The sequence below is a fragment of the Neltuma alba genome, unplaced genomic scaffold (genome assembly GCF_004799145.2).
Source record: "Neltuma alba isolate B1F8T4 unplaced genomic scaffold, ASM479914v2 tig00012964_pilon, whole genome shotgun sequence".
Taxonomy (NCBI): Eukaryota; Viridiplantae; Streptophyta; class Magnoliopsida; order Fabales; family Fabaceae; genus Neltuma; species Neltuma alba.
Window position 1 is genome coordinate 11,126 of NW_021637323.1, and position 20,740 is coordinate 31,865.

The 20,740-nt window shown below is 34.5% G+C and overlaps 2 protein-coding genes across 2 annotated transcripts; one reads left to right on the plus strand and one right to left on the minus strand.

Annotated features, from left to right (window-relative positions):
* Positions 1–275: 275 nt before the first annotated feature.
* LOC114733078 (cation/H(+) antiporter 28-like) lies at positions 276–3,865 on the minus strand. The gene is made up of 4 exons (XM_028920486.1): positions 3,665–3,865; positions 2,492–3,505; positions 1,290–1,892; positions 276–890 (listed from the first exon to the last, which is right to left on the minus strand). The coding sequence occupies exons 1-4, from the start codon at positions 3,863–3,865 to the stop codon at positions 276–278; spliced, it is 2,433 nt and encodes an 810-aa protein (XP_028776319.1).
* Positions 3,866–8,701: 4,836 nt separating this feature from the next.
* On the plus strand, positions 8,702–20,502 carry LOC114733043 (uncharacterized). The gene is made up of 19 exons (XM_028920454.1): positions 8,702–8,836; positions 9,547–9,621; positions 10,526–10,641; positions 11,808–11,922; positions 12,051–12,179; positions 13,075–13,122; positions 13,503–13,624; positions 13,727–13,923; positions 14,041–14,333; positions 14,482–14,631; positions 14,779–15,269; positions 15,372–15,534; positions 16,773–16,848; positions 18,018–18,145; positions 18,356–18,556; positions 18,631–18,768; positions 18,855–18,983; positions 19,332–19,567; positions 20,098–20,502. Exons 1-19 carry the CDS (start codon positions 8,702–8,704, stop codon positions 20,252–20,254), a joined length of 3,099 nt encoding a protein of 1,032 aa, XP_028776287.1. The 3' UTR covers positions 20,255–20,502.
* The last annotated feature ends 238 nt before the right edge of the window (positions 20,503–20,740 follow it).

Genomic DNA, 20,740 nt, shown 5'->3' on the forward strand with positions numbered 1-20,740 from the left:
TTAACAAAATAAACTTCCCATAACTTTTTTTGTTTTGTTCATGTGTTGATGCAAATATCAAAATACTGTGCAAGAAAATTTAAAAGAAAGAAATCTCTACAACATGATTTTCACATGATAACTCTTAACACCTATTTTTCTAGTTCTTTACATCAGAGTTATTTCCTTTTCACACGCACTACACAAATATATATACTTTCCTCCCATTTAGATCCTTTGAAAGTGTCAAAATAGTATATATTTACGTACAAAAAAATAATGTACATTAAATTAATTTACATCATGACTGTGAAATCGTCGTCTAAGCCATCAAGTTCTCCTTTAAGCTTATGTTGCTGTATGATCAAAACGGAGACTGTGATTGAAAAATCTGGACCTGAAAGAACATCTCCGATGGGTCCCAATTCTGGACATTGTTGCCAATCGTTCATCCCTTTCGTTAATATGGAGTTCACTCCTCCTTCTCTCCCCACTATCACCAGCGAGTACCTTCCTTCAAACGATTTCAGCACCGAGAACGTCTCCGCCGAGTTCGCCAGGTGTTTCTCCATGTACGCGATTCGGCCTCCCACGATGTGTTTCTCGTAGAACTGCGCGAAACACTCGTCGTCTAATGCCATTTCTTGCTCCTGTTCCGATAGGTTCACGCCCAGTGGGCCGGAGAATTTGGTTGCCTCCGCCGTGGTGTCTACTAGAAGTCTTATGACTGTGAGTTTCACGCCGGCATGCCGCGCTACTCGGCCGGCGTAGGCGATCGCTTCTCGATCGTCTTTGCCGCCGACGAAGATGACTGCCACGTTGATTGAAGCGCTGGTTCTTTGTATCTTGTCGATGGATCCTAGACCTCTGTCCACTAGAATCCCCACCGAGCAAGGCGCGCTTTTCAGAACCTGTTCAAATTATTGCCATCATTCTTCATATATTTTGAGCACTATTTCAAAAGTTGGCAAATTTTGGGCTACACCCTTGGCTTCTTTTAATGTTCTTCCTAATCAATGTCCTACCCTCTTAAATATTTTTTTTTTCATTAGATTTTATATAGAGAATGAGTGAACATGTAGGGTACTGTTTTAATTTTTTTTTTTATGATTTTAAAAAGTTGATAACTTTGTGTATTTTTAATTTATTTTCTTCAAAAACTGTAAAAAAAATTCAAAGTTGCACCCCCAACATACACCATAATGTCACTTATTTTATAATGAATTTAGTTGGAAAGTTAAGACATCAAGAAAAAAAATATTAAGGAGGCACATATATGCTAAAACCCACAAACTTTGGGATGAGGTTACCTTTCGATTGACGTGCCTGAAACCAGGATTACCTCCATCAAGCGTTCCATCCTCACGATGTCTCCTATGAAATGGCAATACGATGAGGGCAATGTTGAGTTCATCAGCTAAAGAGCAAATATCACGTGCCATGTTGATGAACGTCGACACCACCATGGATCTCCTAATAGTAATCCCATCACCATCCTCGTCAACATATTCTTCAAACGAGCTCGTCACTTTCTCTCTGTTAGCCGCAATAGCCCTGTCGTTTAGAGCTACAGTCTTATTATCTCCTCCTCCTTCGGCCTTCTCCGAGGCAGCGGCTAGCTCGTCGGTGAGTTCCACCAAGTCGGTGACACAAACGAACATTCCTGGGTCTGTCGTTCCTCTGGAAATCTCCATGAAGTTGATGCATGCAGGGACGTTTTGTGGTCCGTGAACACAGAGCAGTATTCTGAGTTCACTTGATGGTTCCAGCAACTGGAGGGCCATGCGATGCGTTGGAGCTCTTTTTCTAGCTCGCTTGATAATGTGTGCTACTACTGATGGGGAATGAAGAACTGTGAAAAAGATTGCAATTATCATCTCTATTCCAGTTGTAGTATTTCCCCCACATTTCATCTGCTCACACAAGCACAAGCTGTGTTATATGCGATAGCTAATTAAATCATAAATCTCATTGGTTAATACTACACATAAGAGTAGCCGTGATTAGCATCCAAACTCATTCCCAAAAAGATCAAATGTAGAGTGAGTTTGGGTATTCGTATCACTCTTATGAGCATTCAAACTCATTCCCAAAAAGATCAAATGTAGAGTGAGTTTGGGTATTCGTATCACTCTTATGAGCATTCAAACTCATCCCCAAGTTACTATAACTTCATGATAAATTATTATCTCTTGTTTTATATAAGATCTACTTATAAACAATTACACAATCCCAGAAAGTTAATTGAAATAATTAGTGATGTCTTGATTTTCCAAAGTTATATATATTGATCTAATGTTTAGTTCGTGTGTCTGGTATTTCATTTGAATGATGAAATTGTTAGTCTTGATATGTATTAAAAAAGAGAGAATTTTTCAGAATAGACCTTATCACTTTTGAAGAACTACTAGGTTGAACTCATTATCATATAATCCAGAAATCTAGGCACCCAAACACACGTGAAGAAAAGAAAAAGCATCATAAGAACATGAGAAATTCAAAACCTACGTACCACTTTAATGGCTAAGTATATGTGAAAATGGCCTTTTGTGGTGAGAAGCAAGCCAATGGCAACAGAATCAGGCCAATTAAAACCCAACATGGCTCCTGAAATAACAGTTCCAGCAACTTTACTTGCCATTCCTATGACCACCAACATCAACAACCTTATCCATGTCGCCAACCTCCAAGCCTCAAACTTCCTTAGATCAGCCTCATAACCCATCCACAAGAAAAATATAGGAAAGAAAATCGAAGTTAACATGTAATTTATCTTCGTGATGACCCACTTCGACAGCCTACCTTCACGTGGTAAGCAAATCCCAGCCATGAACGCACTCAGAATCGGACTGTAATCATACAGAGTTGAAGATGCACAGATTAACACCATAAATGCCACAGAAAGCACCAAGTGTGCACCTTTCATGGGTTTTCCTTCTGGGTTTTCATTATTCACCCATCTCATCATTATTGGAGAAACTATGGCTGTGAACAGCATTTGCCCTAGAACTGCACATCCCATAACAATGGACAGTTTAATGCGAGCTTTTCCTCTGTCGTTCATCCTGTAAGCCTCCTTCTCGCAGAACACCGGCAACGGCATCGCAATGTAGCCGATGGAGAGGAGCAGAGAGCAGAGGAAATCAGAGTGCATGCCGGCGGCGATCACGAGCTTACCGATGTCGGACTTGCTGATTTTGAGGCTTGTGATGAGACGTGTCAACACCGGCGACGCCGTGCTGGCGAGGAGAGTGGAGAGACAGAGTGTGAAGTAGAGTTTGTGTTTGCCGGAGAAGAAATCGAAGAGTGGCGTGGTGAAGCAGCCGACAATGAAGGTGGAGAGGATTCCGGCGTAGGCAATTTGAGCATCCCGAGATGGCTGTTTGAAGATCGCATAAGGATCCATTTCTATTCCCAGAGCAAACATGTAAAACATCATCACAAAATCGATTATGAATCCGAACGTCTTGTTGAATTCTTCGTATATATCTCGTAGGAATCCGATGTTGCCCACAATCATACCAACCTGCGTGTGTGTGTATGCATATAAATAATCAATATGCAGTATTCAGAAAGATGAAACTAAGAATGAAAACCTAGTATGGATCACCATGCATATATAAGATACAAAGAATCTGCAGAGATGTATATAAATATGTGCGTGTGTGTGGGGAGGGAAACTTACAAGCATGTCAGAAATAATGCGAGGCATTGAATAAGGCTTGAGAAGATAATGAACACCATTGCAGAGAATGACCATGGCCAAGAATATAATGAAGTTTTTGGCTACAGAAAACATGAGAGAGCCAAGCCTTTCGGCACACGGGTTTGAGGATATTGTTGAGACAAAGAAAAGATGACCATTATGAGATGAACTATTAGACATTATCTTAGGCCCTTTCCTTCCTTCCTTCTTTCCTTTCCTCCTTTCTTCTGAGTTGTGTTCTTATCAATTACTTGTTAGATTCTCAATAACCCAAAAGACTCAAAAAGTTCGTTCTGATCATTTTTTTTTAATTAATTGACCAAAATGATTGTGAATGAGCTAGCGGTGGTGATTGATTGCTCAGTTTCAGGAGACAATGAAGGAGTACTCTGAGGGAAATAAGCGCCGTAAGGTGGTAATTAATTTGCAAACTAGGTAGGAGGGCAAATAAACGCGTCAACTGTGATGTGATGTATCTTGAGATCAATATTTTTTTAAAAAATTAAACGTCTATGTGTGCACCTAATACTTGAGTTTTAATATAAAAGTTAGATAACTAATTTGTGAATATTAAAAACTTAGTTAAATTAATTATTTAATAAATAAAAAAAAGTAATTTCAATGTATATAATTAATATTTAGAAAAGATAACATTTATATTAAGAACTAATTTAGAATGTGCTTAAAGGTAAAATGAATAAATATTATTGAAGACAAAGCATATTTAAGTATCATATTTAAAATAAAATTAAAATCTTTAATTAGCTCTTATATTATTTGTATACAATAGAGTACGCTTGTTAAAAGAAATTAGGGAAAATTGAGGAGAAGGACCTAAAAAAATTAGTATTTATGGAGAGGGATCTTAAAAATTGTAATTAATTTGAAGGACCAAAAATTAAAATATGAATTTATAATTACGAAATTATCCCTGACCAAATCCCTACATTATCTTTAAGACCCATCCAATATTTGACTATCAGATATCAATTGAAATATAAATTTATAATTACTAAATTGCCCCCCATTAAAATTAAAAACTAAATACAGCAATTAACAAAAAATAGTCTTATTTTTCAGTCATTTATATCTGCATCTACTAGCCTTTCATTCCAATATGGCTAGAAAAATTTCCAGCTTGCGCAACTGTGATTTTGCCCCTCATTCTGATGTGGTTGGAAAAATTATTAGTGAAGCTTCGATTACTAAGAGGTACTATTTACTTGATTTTCATATTTTGGTTAACACAAAGAACTATATTTATATTCATCTAAGAAGCTTTGTATAGATAGTGTGATTGTGTTCATATATATGTATAGTTGGGATTGAATGAAGGTACAAATATATACTTTTATATTCATCCAAAAAGTCTTTATATAGAGGCTATGAGAAAATTAGAAAACATTTGGTACAAATAAACTAAAGGAGGGAAAATAATGTTTCAGAATATACATACCGTCCAATTAATAGTCTGCTAGTTGATTCCTTTTAATTTGTCTTCTTTGTTCTGGATTTCCAACAAGACAATTGCTATTGGTAAAAACTTTGGGTGCATCAAAAAGAGATATAGAGAGAGAGAGATCAAGTTCAATTGATAATTAACCATCAAATTGAGATAGGAGGGTGTTGGAGATAATGTAGGGATTTGACAAGGGATAATTTGGTAATTGTAAAATTTTATTTTAATTTCAGTCTTTCAAATTAATTACAATTTTTAAGATCCCTCTTAATAAATACTAATTTTTTTAGGTCCTTCTCTCTAATTTTCCCTTTATTTTTCCATTATTTTTAATTAATAATTTTTTGTGGGCTTTCTGAAAAATGAGCAGGGCAGCAAAGTTCTCCATTCACAAAAAAAAAAAGTTGTTCCACATTTTTGCTTATCCATTTTGTACTATTATTTTATTTGAATAAGTTGAATCCTCTTACTTAATAAAATTTAAAATAAAAAATGACATAAGAAATTCATTATATTAATAAATATTTGTCATAATAAAAGTAGTTATAATAGTTTGAGTAAGAAAATTCAAGTTTAAACCTACATGATATTTTTTGTTCTTATTAATTATGGATAAGTTCTATATATATTTTTTAACTTTTAATTCAGCTATATAATTTTGATCAACTCATTATTTAGGAAGCTCAAAATAGGAGTTTCATTTTTTTTAAAAACTAATGGAAGAATAAATTAATTAGTATTACTTACTAATTGAATTGAATTGAATTATTTATAATTGTTTTGTAACTTTGTAATTCCAATTAGTTTTAATTAATTTGAATAAACTTTAATTATTTTGTTAAAAAAATTATAGGATATGGTTATAGATAATATATGGGATTTTGTTAAGGGCAAATTGGTAATTTTACATTAACATTCTAGTATTTGGTCCTCCCAAATAAATACAGTTTTTAAGATCTTCCCCCATAATTATTGTCGCCAGTAGGTCCCTCTCCCTAACTTTCCCAAGAAATTAATCTGGACGTCTGACAGAATCCGATGATATATGCCTTTAGCTAATATCATCGGGAAAATATGTTAGCATGACTTTCAGCATCCAGCTTTTCTTTTCGTTAAATACTCTGTTGGATCTTAAGTACAAAGGTTAGATAAGTAATTTAATATAAAAAATTAGCTAAATTAATTATTTCACGTGCTCATTTCTCTAAAATAGATCTTCTTAGTCATTACTTCATTAATGAAAATATTCTTTTACGTTCTTTCATATATATACAATCGATTCAAGGTCACAATCGATAGGGATCATTTGAAAATAGATTTATAAATTTGATATATATTGATTTGAGATTTTATATTTAATACTAAAGTAAATACACCAACCGATTCTTATATTTAAGATAAGAGTGTATTATATATATTGTTTAAAATTTACGAATTGATGTATCTAAACCATGATCACATATTCACTTGTCTAAAGTGGGTTCTGTACTGTTGTACGAAAATTGTTATGATTTGCATTGTTCCTGTGAAGATTTCATTGCTTTACACACACACACACACATTTATTTATTTATTTCACAGTGATAAAAATTATCATTTGTCCTTTTTTTGCTTGAGAGTTGAGGGTTAAGAAAAAGTGAGACAAATTGGGGAAAATAAGCTACTCGTAAGATTTAAAAAAAAAAAAAACCCCTCAAGATATCATATTTAAGCATAGTAGATGTTAAAAGAAAATCATGTTTAAAAAAATTACATGTCATTTGGAGAAACACATTGTTATTATGCTTTTCAATATTTATAATTCTATATTATTCGCAATTCTCATTGTTAATACATATAAAGTTACACACAACCCCGGCCAAAAAAAGTAAAAAACGCGCACATACAAAACAGTTAATAAGAATCAATTTATTTTAAATTTTATCAGAACGTGTATAAAAATAAATAACAACTTTTTGCCGGAATATGAATGAGAGAATAATAATTTTTTAACCTACAATCAATTTTAATTTTCAGAATCCAAAGGTTTATATTCCTTCTGTCTTTAATATATGACCTAATTAGAGAGTTCATATTGGTTCTATATATAAAATCAATTATATATATTTATCAATTTTTTTCAAATTAACCCTATTAATATTTTCCAACAATAATCAAATAGGAGAATGATGGAAGAAATTAAGAAAGATATTTAGGGTACTTTAGAAAAAGAATCATATTAACTAATTTAATTAACATTCTTAATCTATTTAAATTAGTTAATTATGTTTTATATTAAGAACTGTTTTACAGATAATTTAGGAAGCTTGTTAACTTAGAGAAGGAAAAATAATTAATTTCTTGTGTTATACCGACTCTCGATTTATTTATAAGAGACCAACTTAAAATTTATACGAGTAATCAAAATTTAATTATAAAATTTCTATAAGTAAACTCCAATTAAAGTATTTTTTTATTATTCTTTAAAGAAGCAAACATTAACCACCTAAAATTATAAGTGCGGTTAAATTCGGAAGATTCTATTCTTGCTGTTACATTTTTATTGTAACAAACTATCCGTAAAACTATATTTGATGACATGATCATTTTGCATGTATCTATATTTTGTCTCAATTTTTAATTTGTTACCCGTAATTTTCTAATTAAATAATTTAATTTTATTCTGTTTGCACTGTTAACCTTTATAACTTTGATCTTTTAGTATCATTAGTTTTTATGTAAAAGTTAATGATGTTAACAAAGCAAAATGAAAGTATTTCATTAAGAGAAAAAATTACACAAATACAAATTAAAAATTATAAAAAACTATAACTACTTACAAAATTATTTGCTTTTTAGATATTTGTGAATAAGGCACCCTGTTCTTGATCCAAGGATTGGAAAAGAAAAAGTACATAAAAATATTGTAAAAAGAAATAAAAAAGGCATACCATAATAATTCAGAAAAAAAACGCGGTAGATTTCATTTTTTGAAAAAAAAATACTTTTAGTTCAAAGGATCTGATATTTTGGCCAAAAAAAAAAAGATCTTATATGAGTTTTAATGTTTTAATTTTTTACAACCTAGAAAAAGAAAAGTCCAGGGGTAAACGCTGGGCCCCACAAGTCCGCGCTCAGTCATCCTCCCAAAAATCTGAACTGTCTGAAGGCTCCGACTCTCGAGCGAAGGGTATAAATAGGCTCCGCAGAAACGGAGGAGGATAGGGAAGGTTGAAAACACAGAATCAGGGATTGCCCACAATAAAAAAAAAGCAAAGGTTTTCTCTTATTTTCACATATTTTCTCCGGTGGAGAACCTCGGAGATCCGGTGCTCTCGGGGCATTCTTCATTCCTCTTCACATTTTTTTTCTCTCTCTCCGGGTGTATCACGAATCCGAGGCAATCCAATTTTGCTTTCCCTTTTAACTCATTTGGGGTTTCCTTCTCCCCAGATTTCAACTCCTTCTCCCTAATTTTCTTACTTTCTTTGGTTGAATCTGGGAGAAGGAAAACCCTTACGGGTTATTGAATGCGTCGCGGATTGGACATCCGGAGTGTATTTTCTTAGGTAGTTAAAATGAGTGTGATCTCTCGGAATATTTGGCCTGTGTGCGGAAGCTTATGCTTCTTCTGCCCTGCTTTGCGCGAGAGATCAAGACACCCTATTAAGCGTTATAAGAAGTTGCTTGCCGATATATTCCCTCGCTCTCAGGTCATTTTATCTTTTACTTTTCTACAAGTGCCTCCTTCGTAAAGAAATAATGTTATTATTCTTAATCATCTGGGAAGGATTGCCAATACGCTTTCTTCTTCTTCTTCCTCTCTTTTCTTTTTTATCTTTTGTTTTTGGTTCTGGTGCCTGTACACCTTCAAACCTTCTCAGCTTCTGAAAGGATGGACGTTGCCTTGTTACGTTGTCATCCTTGGACACTTGAGAATTTTGGGACATACGGTTGTGGGCATTTTATTTCTGTCCAAGGTTTTTCTGAATGTTTTAATTGCACTCATCTGCTTTCAGAATAATGTCGAAATGGTTTGTGACAAGGAAAATAATGTAAAGTGAAATTTCTGGACACGAAAATAATACCTGGTTTTAAATACTGGTAAAAGGTTGGGGGCGAATTGATGAGTTTTAAAGTTGAGGGCACTTATTTATAATTTTTTGGGCGGGTCCCCTTTTTATGCTCATTGATGAATGGGACTTTTCTTTATAGATGCCCACTGAAATTGCGGGAAAAAGAAGTTTTTCATTCTTCTTTCAGGCCACACGGGTTGAAAAATGTAATGCTGGGCGCTTTTTAATGACTTTTTAATCATCATATTTGGCTTATATTGTCATTTGATTGCATTTAGAGAAACCTGAGTGTTTAACTTTTTTGTGACTAAGTTTTATTGTCAAGAACTATCAATTTATACCTGCAGGAAGAAGAACCGAATGATCGAATGATTGGCAAGCTATGTGAATATGCCTCCAGAAATCCTCTTCGTGTTCCAAAGGTACCTGACTTTTCAATTGGATTCTTCAATAAGGTAGAAATTACGGAATTAGAAATCAAAGATTGGTGGTTCAAGTGAAAACTGATTCCCTAAAAATTAATTGAAAAATATTTATTCTAAACTCGCGGTGTTAATGTCATGCCATAATATTTAGTTATTGTGGAAATTTAATGTCAATAGTGGGAGCGCATTCCATCCTCGTCCTAATGATAAGCATAGTGTGTTCATCTTGATTTGGATCATCCAGATCGATTTTGGATGGTACAGATTGAATTTATTTTTTAAATATTTTTTAATGAATTTTTTATTTTAATAGGTACAAAATTTAAAATAAAGATAATCTAATAATTATCTCTTCTTTAAAAAAACAAATTTATCATTGAAATTTTTTTTATATCTGAACTCTATATCAGATTTTCATGATTTAGGTTATATTACAGTGATGAACATATGGTGCTTATCATTAGGATTGTAAATTAATAGTTCTTATGGTGTGGAATCTAGTCTCACAGTTGCAATAATTGGTTACGTGTTAGATTTAATAAGAAGGCTGCGCAGTTATTGTTAGTAAATAAAAGGCTCGGCTGATTACTAATTAGAGTGCATGGTTGAGTCTGCAACCGAATTGGAGCTGACTCTCCCTTACTATAGACTCGTATAAGTAAACCAGATGGGAAGGAAGAGGTGTGGATGAACCTTAAATAATTCTGTCGGATGACCTTTTTACTGGGGTCTTCATGCTGGGATCCTGAGCTCTACTCAATGGTGGAGTGATTCTATGTTTTATCATATTTTTTTTTCACATTTTCTCCTACACATTTTAAACCGAAGTATAACTCATTTTCCAACATATATGATTTAGTTACAAATAATAATAGAAATATGATTTCTTAATTTATTGCAGATAACCACCTACCTTGAGCAAAGGTGTTATAAGGAATTGAGAAATGAGAACATCCATTGTGTAAAAGTTGTCATTTGTATCTACAGGAGATTGCTGGTTTCTTGTAAGGAGCAAATGTGAGTTACCGTTCTTATTGTTTCATTCTACTAAGTCAATGAAATTGCTGGCCTTTTACACTAAAAGATTTTCCCAATGGGCATAAAAGAATTAACGTCTATTGTGAGTATGCAATGCATTTCGCGTCCATTGAAAGTATTGGACGGTCAATATTCATGGAGTTGCTTTTTTCTTTCCTCCAGTATTTATGGTATTGCCAGTAGTATCTGGATCAGAATTCTATTGTTAAAGCCTTAATACAACTCCCTCGTGTTTATGCTTTAATGTAGAAATTCTGATTTGTTGAGCTTTATGGTGGACTCTTTGACTGAGCTGTATTGCTTAGCTTGATCTGTTGGGAATGCTTATAACTAATACAATATGTAAGGTATTATGATAATGTGCAGGAGTTTATATTCTTCAGAAGGCATCACATAAATTCACAAAGATGATCACACAAGATCTTATGCCATGTGACAACATATCTGTAAATGATGATTCTGCTTTTGCTTACTAGTCATAGTAGCTTGTAGGGAGAAGGCTGCATAATTATTTACACTCACTCTCTTAAGAGGGGAAAACACCCAATGCTGGGATTGTGTTGCTTTGTAGATGATTAAAGCGACTCAGTTATTCTATAATTTCAGATATTTGTGGCACTAGGATTAGTTAGTATGACACAATAGTCCATATGGTAATAAAGGAATAGCTTTAACCACAAACCTGATTATACTTTGTGACAAATCATGACACATTCAGATATCTTACCAAAGAAATGTAGGACAGGGGAAGAGTGAGAATGGGGAAGGAGAAAGAGAGAAATTGAGAGAGAAAGGCAAGAAGAATAAGGGAGAAATATATAATAATGACTCTGAATATTCAAATCATTAAGTCTCACAAATGAGGATAACTTAGATCAAGTTGTTGGAAGCCTAATAACTTAACGTAAAAGGAATCATAATAAAGGAAATAGCTTATTATAACAGAAAACCCAATAAAGGAAAAAAAAATCAATTACTAATATGCATAAATCTTTCCAAATTTTCCATCAAAAAGTTTTTGAAATTTTTGGGCCTAACAGAAATGTTTTTGAAAGAAATAGAAGAAACTGATCTTTCATTTCCTAAGGAACTTTATGCATATCAAATCTATATATAAATTTATGAGAAGCATACTATTATGACAGGCCATTGTTTGCAAGTAGCTTGCTTGGCATCATACAAATTCTTCTTGATCAAGCACGGCATAATGAAGTGCAAGCTTTAGGGTGCCACACTCTCTTTGACTTTGTGAACAATCAGGTGGGGTTTATATTTATAAGATGTTTGTTTTGGATTTCGACGTTTATTTAGCTTTTGGTGTTTATTAGATGATATTGTAAGTTCTTTTATATGCAAGTGCTGAGTTTCTGGTATCTTTTGTTGTGCAGAGAGATGGTACCTATATGTTAAATCTAGATGGATTAGTTTCCAAACTTTGTCTTCTAGCCCAAGAAGCGGGTGACGAAGAAAAAGTACAACATTTGCGTGCTTCTGGCATACAGGCTCTTTCGTCAATGGTAATTCCAATGCTTTCACTGTCATATGTGTGTACTGTTTTGTGCTCTTTCAATGTTAAGCAATCTTTTGACATGCTTGACAAATGAAGTTATTATTAAGAAACTACGTAAATAATATTGAAATAAAAATGATTAGAGTCTTCGCACATGCTTGGTGGCTGGCACTTTTCTCTAATTCATGTATCAAATGTTTTTGTTATTCTCAGTATCATTGAATCATATGGAGTAGCATAGTACGTACAATGTCAGTTACAAGCATGTCTGATACACCTTAAGCTTGAAATAAAACGAAGCTACATTGAATATCGTTATTTGTGCAGAAAGAAGTCTTTAGGAGCTTGTAATTGTTCTTGAAAAGACAGGAATGTTATGTCCCTTCTCGATAGTTAAACCTTAGAAGAAGCCCAGTATGGCTAGCTTGTTAAAAAGCTTCATAAATGGCGTTTCTAATTTTCTTGGGGAAAACATCTTTGACTAGGGAAAAAATAAACATGACCTGATAATAAATATAAAGGGCAATTATAAGCAGAAAATATAAAATTAAATGAATTAAAAAAATGAATAGGGGAATTATGCAGATTCTTAACCAGTGTATGACTTCGTTGAAACTCTCGCTGAAACAGGAAAGAGAATCCATTTGAAGGGTTCAGAGAATTTGAACCAGGCTATGTTTAGAAGTCCTTAAATGTTTTGAGCATGGTTTATTCATGTTGTTCCAAAATGCTTCCTCAACATTATACCTTTAATTAAAGACACTTGCCTACCCATGAAGTCATGAATTGCTAAATGAATAAAATTAAAGTGCTAATCTCTCTTTTTTATAAGCCAAATTTGACTCTTGCACCGAGAGCTTAGTAGAGTAAACTGGTTGATCAGTAATTATGTGTTGACACAGGTTTGGTTCATGGGTGAATTTTCACATATTTCAGCTGAATTTGACAATGTAAGTACCATATGTTACGCATTTTAAGTTATCTATTCTTATTTGCTTGGAATTTTCTAGATTAACAATTATGCAATTTTTAAGTAATCCTCAAATAGCAAGTTTCTCCCCAAATTGGAACTATATCTTTCAAAAAGCAAGGCAAGAAGAATTCTGTTTTTTTTTTCCTGATCAGATGAATCATATAGTTTTTTTTTTGCCAAAAGTGAATCATATAATTTTGATTTTTTCAAATATCACGCTCCTTTCATGTTCAACATGAATGTTCAGTTTTTGCCATAGTGGGTTTTGGAGTAAAAGAAACCTATTTCAAGTGCACATTCATGTATTATCCTTCCGTACACAGCTTCTGTTTTACAGCTTCATTCTTTTTAACTCAGGTTGTTTCAGTTGTGTTGGAAAATTATGGCGACGTTGAGAAAGATTCTGAAAATATGCAAATGACAAGGATTACTTCTTGGAGAATGGTGGTGAATGAGAAAGGACAAGTTAATGTGCCTGTGTAATTATCATTCTCATGATGGTGGTTTATCTTCTGATTTACTAATTAATCCCATTTGGCTGTTTATAACTTCTTTTTTATTTTTCATTTTATTATCTACAGGGAAGATGTTGTAAACCCTCGGTTTTGGTCAAGGGTTTGCCTGCGTAATATGGCGAAGTTAGCCAAAGAGGCAACAACTGTACGGCGTGTTTTGGAATCCTTGTTCCGCTATTTTGATAGTGCTAATCTCTGGTCTCCACAACACGGGCTTGCTCTTTCAGTGTTGCTGGAAATGCAGTTAATAATTGAAAACTTGGGTATTTATTTTCTTCAGTGCTCAAGATTAGATAGATTCTAGATCAGTTTTGCCTGTTGAGTTCTCCCCCCCCCCCCCCGGGGCAACAGTTTATAGTTAAATTCAATGTAATTTGCAGGGCAGAATACACACTTTCTATTGTCCATTTTGGTCAAACACCTTGATCACAAGAATGTGTTAAAGGACCCTAATATGCAGCTCGACATTGTTGATGTTATCACCCAGCTTGCTAAACAGACAAAGGTTCAGCAATCTGTGGCTATAATTGGTGCACTGAGTGACATGATGAGACACCTACGGAAAAGCATACATTGCTCTCTTGACGATTCAAACCTAGGGGCCGAAGTTATCCAATGGAACCAAAAGTACCGACAAGCAGTAGATGAATGCCTGGCGCAGTTATCACTCAAGGTCACAATATGTCCTGCCCTTTTCAAAGACTTTAATTGCATGAGAATTCGAAGAGGCATATGTGTGTGTCCATTTATATATTTAGTTGAGCATTGGATGTCTATTTTCTATAACTTTTTTTGTGGTCCTGGGCTGTACTGTTATACAGATTGGAGATGCAGGTCCTGTTCTTGATATGATGGCCGTATTGTTGGAAAATATGTCTAACATCACCGTAATGGCCAGAACCTTGATTTCTGCAGTTTATAGAACGGCTCAAATAGCAGCTTCAATACCAAATCTGCAATACCAGAACAAGGCAAGAATACATTAATCCGTTTAAGCTTTCTCCTAATTTTTTGCTATAATCGAATAATTTACTCCTGCTTCTTTGTGACCTTTCTTCAACCTTTTTTCTCTCTCCCTATTTCTATCTATTTGTAAACTTGACGCTGCACCTCTCCAGGCATTTCCTGAGGCATTATTTCATCAGTTACTCCTGGCAATGGTACATCCAGACCACGAAACCAGGGTCGGGGCACACCGCATATTTTCTGTTGTTCTTGTGCCATCATCAGTGTGTCCTCAACCTTCTTCTCTTGTCCCCTCCCCAGTAAAGGCAGCTCATGCTAATGTTCCAAGGACACTATCCAGAAATGTATCTGTATTTTCTTCTTCAGCCGCGCTATTTCAGAAAATGGATAGGAAGAAACCAGTTTTTCCAGAAGATAGCCATAACAGAACCGCGGTTGATGGGGCTGCAAAGACCAATGACAACTCCATTATGAACAGGTTAAAGTCAACTTATAGTCGGACCCAAAGTAAAAGAAGGCCTAGTAGTGAATCAACAGATAAGGACAAGATCAGTAGTCCTTCCATGATGAACAGATTGAAGTCAACTTACAGTCGAGTTGCTAGTGTAAAGAAGCCCCAAACTGCATTTGGCGAAGAAAATGCTTCAAACAGCCCTGATAAGCAAATGGTGATAATTTTTCATTCTACTGTAATAGCAATAAATCTTGTCAATCAATATCACCCGATATTAAACAGTTCTCTTATTACTACGATGTTACAGGCATTACCCCTTAGGCTGAGCAGTCACCAGATTGCCCTTTTGCTATCATCAATCTGGGCACAGTCCCTCTCTCCTCAGAATGTGCCTGAAAATTTTCAAGCAATTGCCCATACTTACAGCCTTGTCTTGCTAGTTGCTCGGAACAAGGTAATAAGTTTTTCATTAATATATATACATCAAGATCATATTTTCATCTAATTTGCCCCTTATGGGAAATTCATAATCAGAACTATTAGTAATAAAATATACTAGGAAATTCATAATCAGAATTATTAGTAATAAAATATACTATTAAAATATTAATTCTAATAGTAGTAATCATCATAGTAAATGGTTATATTGTAATTAATAAATTCATTTGTTGTAATTAAAATGTTTCTGAACTACAGTTTTTAGAGTTTGATTAATGAATTGTAGTCATTCCTGTTAATATAAGATACTAACATGATTATTGAACAAAAACTGTTTGTTACTTTTATCTACCTGCAATATATTGTGCTGGAATTCACTCATAAACATGAAAGTAGTAGTTCATTTATTCTTTATTTTACCTGCGGTCACGAGTTAATGCATTTTCCCCTGTTGCTATACTGGTATTCATTTTCAGCATGATAGTTCATCACCAAGATGGACATTGCATCTGTATAAGAATTGTGTTAAAGTAACAATACATCTAAAGCAGTAGACTTCGTTTGATAACATAATCATCTCAGTTTTCTGAAGAGAGGTCTCTTCTATTTATTCTAATTTATATTTTCACTTTCCTTGGATAAATGATTGAGGATCTCATTGTTTTTGAACATTTGCATTACTTAGTTTAAAATATCTCTCTTTTGTAGACTAACAAAGAATAATACTGTAGGGGACTTAGCCAAGTACCTTGTGTGCATATTTTTAGTTATGACATAGGTCAAGTTCCAAGGGAATACACTTGGTATGAGTTTGAACCCACTAATCGTTATCAGATTCAGACCAGATTTAACTTAGCTGTCTCCCTTGCCATTCCTTGTATCTTCTTTCAAGTTGAAGACTACTAAAACAGCTTGGTATAAGCAAAATCTAACTTAAGAGTATAGACAAAGCGTATTCAAACTTGAAACCATAAAAATCATGATGGATCACCTCAACTTGCTTCGTCCCCAAAAAAAAAAGAAAAAGAAAAAAAAAAGAAAAAGGCCACTCTAAAGGTCGCCTAACTGTGATTGCAATGGAAATCCAAGATCTCCAGCAACTGGTTTTTATTATAAGTGGTTTACTACTGATTCCTTGGCCATAACATAATTTTTCTTAGGGTGTTGATCTTTTTTAAATCTTAACTTGTCATTTTATTAAGTCGTTGTTAACTTTTGTTTCGCCTGATCTCTTGCAAATTCTGTGAATCGCAGAACTCCTCTAATGAGGCTCTGATTCAAAGTTTCCAGTTGGCGTTTACCTTGAGGAGCATTTCTCTTGCTGAAAAGGGTAGAACCTTTATGTCCTATGTAGTTTATCAAATGTGACAATCAGTAAGAGCAGTTTATGATATAGTTGGATGTCTCATGAAGCCAAATTACATTTTTTTTTGTAACCATTTTTCTCGTCACCAAATAATGCATATGAAGTGATGCTCTGCTTGACAATGATTTTCCTAGCTGAAACATTACCAGGAACTCTCAGTAAGTTTCTTGAACTTGTATTTCAAAAATCTTTAACCTAAAGGAACTCTTTCAGCAAAATTGAGTTGCATGCTTTTTGAAATTATATATGAACGTAAAGTTAGATAGGTTGGGAAGGGGAGCTAATATCTGCCAAGAAATTCTTTTACTTTTCGCTTTATCGCAAGAAACACTTATTTTCTCCTCAATGATGGCTATCTAATGTCACTTTCTTCCATTTTCCGACTTTCTAATCATACTAGTTTGTTGAAGAAGCTCACAAGATGATTGGAATTTCAAAAGCCTTAAACATTTTGTTAGAAATCATGATCATCCCTTTGATTTAATAATGATTGAACAGCAAATACTGAACACTGAGGAGTCAAAAATCGGTCCTTTGTTTTTCGGTGTTAAATTTGAACTAATGGTCAACCAATGGTGAAAACCCAAATTTTGTGATTGAAGTAAAATGTTATCGTACAACGGAGATTTTGATTTTGCATGATGGATAAACCTAATTCAACATTGTTGTATATTCTCATGGATACCTAAGCAAAATGGGGAACTCTGTCCAAAAATCCAGTTACTTTGGTGGGAGAACAAACTCACTTATATACCCTTTTGGCCATCCCATACTACTTAACATTGATTGGTGCATCCTATGCCACTTTAGTTTCCTTCATTTGGCCCCCGTTGGAGAGGTGATGTCTTCACGGCTATATGCTGCAGTGTTCAACGCCTACAATTTACTTGACCTCCTTGCCCATTAAAACCTTCACCTGCTAGGACTCTCTATCGGTAGTCATTTTTGGAGCAATCAATCACCAACTTTGATACCAACTAATGAGCACGCAAGTGTGATCAGGAATCTTCCTCCAAAACTTTGTACCAATTGGTTTAATGTTTTTGGCCCAAAAAAAATTGGTTTAATGTTGCATAGAATTGTCAAGCTGTCAAATTTTGAACTTCAAATAACAATTTTTTTATCTTTTTCAGTTCAGCTGCCGCCTTCACGCCGCAGATCTCTCTTCACATTGGCAACATGCATGATTGTTTTCATAGCCAAGGCCTACAACGTGCTCTCTCTCATTCCTATTGCTAAAATGGCACTTTCAGATGAAACAGTATGCGAATCACATCTTTGATGCAACTTTTTTCAATAATTTATATTATCAGAATTTTTCAGACATCGCTCATAACCTTTTGGATTGTGATGTAGATTGTAGTGATTGTATATTTTCTTTACACAATTGAATACACTTTTAAACAGTTCTAGTGGTGTTCCATGGGGTTAAATTATTATTTTGTCCCTGAACTTTTCATGCTTGTTTCAGGTTGATCCATTTCTACAAATTTTTGACGATAACAAATTGCAAGTTGTGATGGATACAATAAGACATCCGAGTAAACCTTATGGATCAAAGGAGGATGATGTAGATGCTTTAAAGTCACTTTCAGCAATAAAACTGACTGAGAGCCAGTCTAAAGAATCATTTGCTACCATGATAGTGCAGAATGTGGAAAAATCAACAGATGTAACAACTTGTTGCTATACCATGGTCTAATTTGTTGGTATATGGTGCTAACTTCTGAATTCTTTGTGCAACAGGAACCATCCAACTTAAAAGAAAAACTGCTTCGTAAATTTTCACCTGATAATGCATGTCCAATGGGAGCTCAGCTATCCACCGAATCACCAGGAGGCATCTACCAATCTGGATTGAAAGATGATAAATCATCCGATATGGTAACTTGCACGGATTTTTTCTTTCTTTTCTAAATATTATTTTCATCTAACATTTGCCCATCATGTTAAACATCGAGAATCTGCAGGTTGATGCACCATTGTTTACACTTGATGATGACGTCTCATCCCGAGAATTGGAAAGCACAGCTGGCGCTGTTGTGCAGCTGCCTTCAGAAAGTCCTATTCTGCTTAGTGTTGATGACATTTTGGGTTCGGTAAGTTTTTCTGTTCCAAAAAATACAAACACATAGCATCCTTCTGTTCTACCCATGTCTTGTATCGTTTTGATGAAGATGACTTTGCATGAGATACAGACAAGTAAAATAATTCCTGAAATAAAAACGTTAGGCCAGGGTAAGTGCTCTGTATCAAGTACAAGGGCAGACAGAATAATCCTACATGCCAAAAGCTTTGTAGCTTTTAATTAGTGAATAAAAGGAGGCATCTTGAACGCACTCCCATTCATTTCTTCCTAATATTTCTCGTCAAACCGAAATAAATATCACTTTTATTATCAAACCAAAGTGATATATAATTTTTTAAAAAAGTGATAATATATGTAGGTTATGGAAACAACAAATCAAGTTGGAAGGGTTTCAGTTTCACCTCCATTTGACAAGCCTTATAAAGAAATGGCTCTGCATTGTGAGGCCCTCCTCATGGGAAAGCAGCAGATGATTTCCACTTTCATGTTTCCTCTGCCAGTGCAAGGAAATCCATTTACTATTTCTGCTGAAGATTACAACCAGGGCAAGGGGGAGGTGCCTTCACAATCCACTGTTCAGCAAAGTCTCCCTATGGTACTCTTCCTTTCTTTAGTTTTAAAATGTAGAATGAAGCTTTTTTACCTTGTTTTATATGCATATATGATTGCGGTTGACATTTATGACATGAAAATATGGGTCAAGTTATTGTTTATCCTCTTGCTTTGGCCCGAATTTAGGTTTACCATATGCAGGTTAATATATGTAATCCAATCTTGCTTTTGCCTGTTTAACTCCCAAATAATCACATGCCATATTCTCAGTCCTAATATGAACAAAAATAAAAGTGAATGTTAAGACAGAAAAATCTCTTTGCCGGATATATGTTTCACTTATACAATTTCATATTCCATAGTGTTCTAATGCTGCAACTTGGATGAAGGTGACGTGTAGGAAACTGGCACAAGATGATTAATTGATAACAACAAGATTTGAGGCCAAAAGAAGGGAGATTCTAATTAATGACTTCATCTAAATATGATCACATCATAACTTAACACTATCTTATTCATCCAATTTCATCAAAAATATGGAAACAAGGATATCTTATTTTCTTACCATTTGAACTGCAGACAGGAAATCCATTCCTGGAGCCAAACATTGTCCCCATGTCTGGCGCGACACCGACTCAAGTGCTTTGTGCGGCAGCATACCAGTACCAGACCTTTCAATTACCAGCATCTAGCCCATATGATAACTTCTTGAAGGCTGCTGGTTGTTGATTTCTGATCATAAAGATGGGTCATACTCAGATTGTTGTAGTTATCATAGGAGCAAGATCCTCATTAGCTTCTTTTTCTTGAGCTCAAATTGACAACAAGCATTTCAGTTAGATTCGGTGATTGGTTGGTGTTTTTGTGGCAGCCTTGACCAATCAGATTGTATGATGAGTCATAATTCTTCTTCAATGATTTGCTTTCAGCAAGGAGGCGTATCTTCTATTGACTTCCTTGCTCTTACTTAGAGCTGGTTTTATGTGCATAGCTTACCCCAACTCCCCAACCAAGTGGGTTGTACATGCCTTCTTTTTTTTTTCCCCCCCTCCCTTCCTATTCCCTCTTGCCTCTAGCCATTTGAAAGTGAGAATTTTGTAAAGATAACTCTTTTTAGAATGAAGTTTTAATTAGAAAATTTTGAGATGCACTCATGTTTAGAAAAGTAATATGATGCTGAGCTTAATCATATCATGGATATTCAACATATTAAGA

What these genes read in the sequence shown, in the direction of transcription:
- LOC114733078 (XM_028920486.1), bottom strand. Translation starts at nt 3,865, where the DNA reads ATGTCTAATAGTTCATCTCATAATGGTCATCTTTTCTTTGTCTCAACA. An exon ending in GCATTATTTCTGACATGCTT is followed by an intron (nt 3,506 to 3,664) that starts GTAAGTTTCCCT and finishes ACACACACGCAG; the next exon opens with GTTGGTATGATTGTGGGCAA. An exon ending in TATACTTAGCCATTAAAGTG is followed by an intron (nt 1,893 to 2,491) that starts GTACGTAGGTTT and finishes TTGTGTGAGCAG; the next exon opens with ATGAAATGTGGGGGAAATAC.
- LOC114733043 (XM_028920454.1), top strand. Translation starts at nt 8,702, where the DNA reads ATGAGTGTGATCTCTCGGAATATTTGGCCTGTGTGCGGAAGCTTATGC. An exon ending in ATATATTCCCTCGCTCTCAG is followed by an intron (nt 8,837 to 9,546) that starts GTCATTTTATCT and finishes TTATACCTGCAG; the next exon opens with GAAGAAGAACCGAATGATCG. An exon ending in GGACAAGTTAATGTGCCTGT is followed by an intron (nt 13,625 to 13,726) that starts GTAATTATCATT and finishes TATTATCTACAG; the next exon opens with GGAAGATGTTGTAAACCCTC.